The following is a 3,849-nucleotide window of genomic DNA, read 5'->3' as shown; positions in this document are numbered from 1 at the left end:
CAAAAATCAGCATACGCACAGCTAAATGTAAATAATACGCACATGTATACTGATCATATCACTATAGCAACCGATGACTGCTACAACAGTTGGTTATAAAAAACTAAAATTAAAAGACGGCGATTGACTTATAAAGCAATTAATAGAGCATGGGATCGTACACTAAATGGAAAATTATTATACTTAGGTTAGATTTAATGCATTCAAATATATCCTTCGGGCCTGCTCAGGAAATTTTTTCAAGCATTATCTAACCTTCGTATAATAACTTTCCAATAGTATACTATGCGGAGCTCTAGTAATTGCTTAATATTCCAACAATTAATTATATACATACCTTTTGGTTACTAAAGTAAGAACTGTTAAGCAAAGACATATGATTGATATGCTTAAACCAACTGTAGTCACAATTTCAGCTTCTGGTGGGAGAGGATCAACCCTCTTAAAATCCTATTAAAAGTCAATGATAATAACATCATCAAGGTAAAGTCTGATTTTTTCTTTTTGCCAGGGCCTTCGATCTGCCCCCATTAATTCATTAGAAGACAGTAATCAGCAAAAGATACATGAAAGTGCATTGCACTCCACAGATGTTCTCAGCTGACACTGAGTATACTTATGGATATCTACATAACACTGGATTTGTCAGGCTAAATTAAGTATTTATTTGGAATATTTGGGTTTTTATGGGGGCAAATAAAATATATTAAATGATTGCAATGATTAATGAAATAGGAGTAACTTTTTAACTTATTACTTCTTAATGAGCCACTGTGCTTTACCACTTTAGCACTCATGCAGCACAACTCGTTTCTTATCATTCCTAACAAACCCTTACATTAAAATTCTTTGTGGGTAAGCCATCCTGTTTTCCAGCTAAACTTTCTGAAACATTTTTAATGAACTCAGTTGTTGATAAGCATCACATGGGAAATTATAATAGCATAAAATGAATTATATACAATACATTGTAGTAGGTTCGTCAAGATTTTCAAAACGTTCCATTACCTATGTCACACCATTAAAGGCCCGATTCTTATAGTAATTATAATTTTTCTGCATGCTAACAAGAAAAACTCTGAAGTCTAAAGAAATTCATTTTAACAGTCCCTTAAACTGCAAGAAAGCATGGAATATATCCGAGCATCTAGGCCTATAAACCAAAGTTTTTTCGGGGAAGGCCCCTGGACCACTTGCCCAAAATTACATCATCAACATGTGCCCTTCCATTTGCAAAAAGGTGGATCCACCCATGAGAACTGCAATTATAATACTATGTATTAAAAATCAGGGGCGGATCAGCGATGTCTGAAAGGAGGGACCGAAAGTCGGGCCCGAAAGTGGCGCCGATCGAGATAACACCACCCTAGAGGGTCCAGGGACATGCCCCCGCGATATTTTTGTTTTTTGTTTTGAAACTATAAAGATCATTACAATCATAATATTTATGTAGTAGGAAATTATCTGATTTGTGAAAAATAATTAGTTGCTTACCGACCTTAGCAATGGTTTCACCAACTAAACAAAACAAACAAAACAGATACTTTCCTACTATATTAAATATGGAACCAGATGAAATTCTTTGAAAATAATATTATGTATTTTAAATTCTACAAATTCTGAATATAAATTTAGTGAGCAAATGTGCTTTGTTCAACAGTTAGTAGGATATTTATTTTAACTGTTTTGAGAACATAAATTGTTTTATTTTACTAATAAGCCTAGTGTACCTTACCATAATTATAGCAAAGTTAGTTAGATGGGAACACTCGCAATATTGTCTATCGCTCCCATCCGCAGATTCATTTACAAACGTGCAGCCCTCACTTGACCATCCACCAGCTCCGTCAAGTTCAAAGTCCCAAAATACACACATTGTATTTATGATACTGTCTTTGATCTGGAAATGTAAATGTGTGAGACGGATTATTGTATTAATGTAAAGTTAATATCAATATTTAGTAATTAAAAATTGTATTAACATTCTTTGTCATATTATTTGGATTATGATCAATAATATTATTAATAATTATTCAAAATGATATAATACCATCATCTATTATAATAATAATTATTATTATTATTCTCTCTCTTTTATTTCTTTATTATCCAAAAAAATTTTTTTAGCATTTACAATGGAAAACTGAAATGACAAAATTTTTCACATATAAAGAGGTTGACTATTACATATCTAAGTGTCAAAAATATATTACATGTTATCTTTTGTTAATTATATAATGTATTGTATATTATAATTCATCTATTGTCTACTATAATCATATTGTCTATTATATCATCTGTTGTCTAATATATATCACGAATTTCCTATTATATATCACTCATAGTGTTTGAATGAATTTTAGTGGCACAGGTATTTCTCCCAAGTGAATTCGCCCTACTCCCAATCTACTATCTGTATGATATTTAGTGAATTTGGCATTCTCCAGGCAAAACTTCCTGCCCCAAGAGATGGGGGAAGGGAAAGGTGCGGTGGAGTAAATTGTAAATTTACTATCAAAGATGAGGGAATGAACAATTTTGAAAACCATGTGACAGTGTATTATTAACTATAATAATTATTAATTTTAGTATTATGAAATTAGTATACATTATTAACATATAATCAACTACAATGTTACTTTAAGAGGAATAAATGTAGTAACAACTGGTTCCTGCAATTCCACACGATCTAATCCAGGCACTGAAAGAGATATAACTTGACTATTTGGTCTGCGACTTAGGCTGTTATTGACAAAGATAGCCGATTGGAACAATTTACTGCCGCTGTAGACAACCACTACAATCCTGAAATCTGTTCAGAACAAACGCATCATATGTAAATGTTGTACTGTCCCATAAATACTAATAAACTCATACCCACTCGTCACTCATTTATATAATCTTATTCATTATTTTACATAGATAGGACTATAACTCATGTAAAGCAGGGTAAAGTAGTGTTTTCTGGATAGCAGTGCTAGCACACTGCTATCTAATTTAAATAATTTACATTATGGTAGATTCCCGTATATACCCATGAGGAAAAGTGGGTTGATTTGCCTAAGACCACAGAAGATTTTGAGACCAACACACTTTTCATTTAAAGCCCTGACTATCAAATTATATTTGACAAAAACATGTGACATCACAACATGACCATTTATAGACATCTTCATGACTATTATATAGTCTTGATATTTTTGTAAATATTAATTAATTCAGCCTTGGCTGTGATCTTGATGTGAATTTGAATAAAGAAAAAAAAAGAATATGGGCATACAACAGTTTTTTGTCAAAGAAAATTCTGACAATCTAGACAAAGCTTTACTACTATAAAGTTGTAAGTACCTGTCATATTATTTTTCTTGACGACATCAAATATGCTGACTGGTAAAGCAATTGACACATTGGCAGCATCGGGTATTTCCTCTCGATCCTCAAGTACTTCAATATTACCTACTCTGTTCTCATCTGATTCTGATATATAACTAAGGTAAGTGATATCCTCTTGACTGAACTGATTGACATCAAACCTTTGAGCCTGAACTGCAAGATTGGGGGCCGTTTCTTCATAAATGCCTTCGTCATTTAGTTCTACATTACTCAACTGACCTTCAAGAACCTCAACAATCCTAGTAGGTGCCTGGTTCTCCATTTGACTATTTATCAAAATATTCTCATCGACACTGAACAGGTTTTCGACTACCATAACAACAGACTCAGTTACCTAATTGTAAACAAGATAAAATTGTTTTTAGCTGTGTAGAACTGAATCAATGTTGCTGCGTAGTGGAAACTATATTATATACATATAAATAATAAAATAATAGAAGAAACAATGCTAGATAA

At 32.4% G+C, this 3,849-nt stretch overlaps 1 protein-coding gene across 1 annotated transcript; it reads right to left on the bottom strand.

Annotated features, from left to right (window-relative positions):
* Positions 1 to 238: 238 nt before the first annotated feature.
* On the bottom strand, positions 239 to 3,732 carry LOC117114211 (adhesion G-protein coupled receptor G2-like). The gene is made up of 4 exons (XM_033257810.1): positions 3,349 to 3,732; positions 2,640 to 2,812; positions 1,736 to 1,900; positions 239 to 450 (listed from the first exon to the last, which is right to left on the bottom strand). Exons 1-4 carry the CDS (start codon positions 3,707 to 3,709, stop codon positions 322 to 324), a joined length of 828 nt encoding a protein of 275 aa, XP_033113701.1. The 5' UTR covers positions 3,710 to 3,732; the 3' UTR covers positions 239 to 321.
* Positions 3,733 to 3,849: the final 117 nt, after the last annotated feature.

This window comes from Anneissia japonica, unplaced genomic scaffold (assembly GCF_011630105.1).
Source record: "Anneissia japonica isolate Jap-2015-1 unplaced genomic scaffold, ASM1163010v1 scaffold199_len4679917_cov187, whole genome shotgun sequence".
NCBI lineage: Eukaryota > Metazoa > Echinodermata > Crinoidea > Comatulida > Comatulidae > Anneissia > Anneissia japonica.
This window is presented reverse-complemented; position numbering and strand designations above follow the sequence as displayed.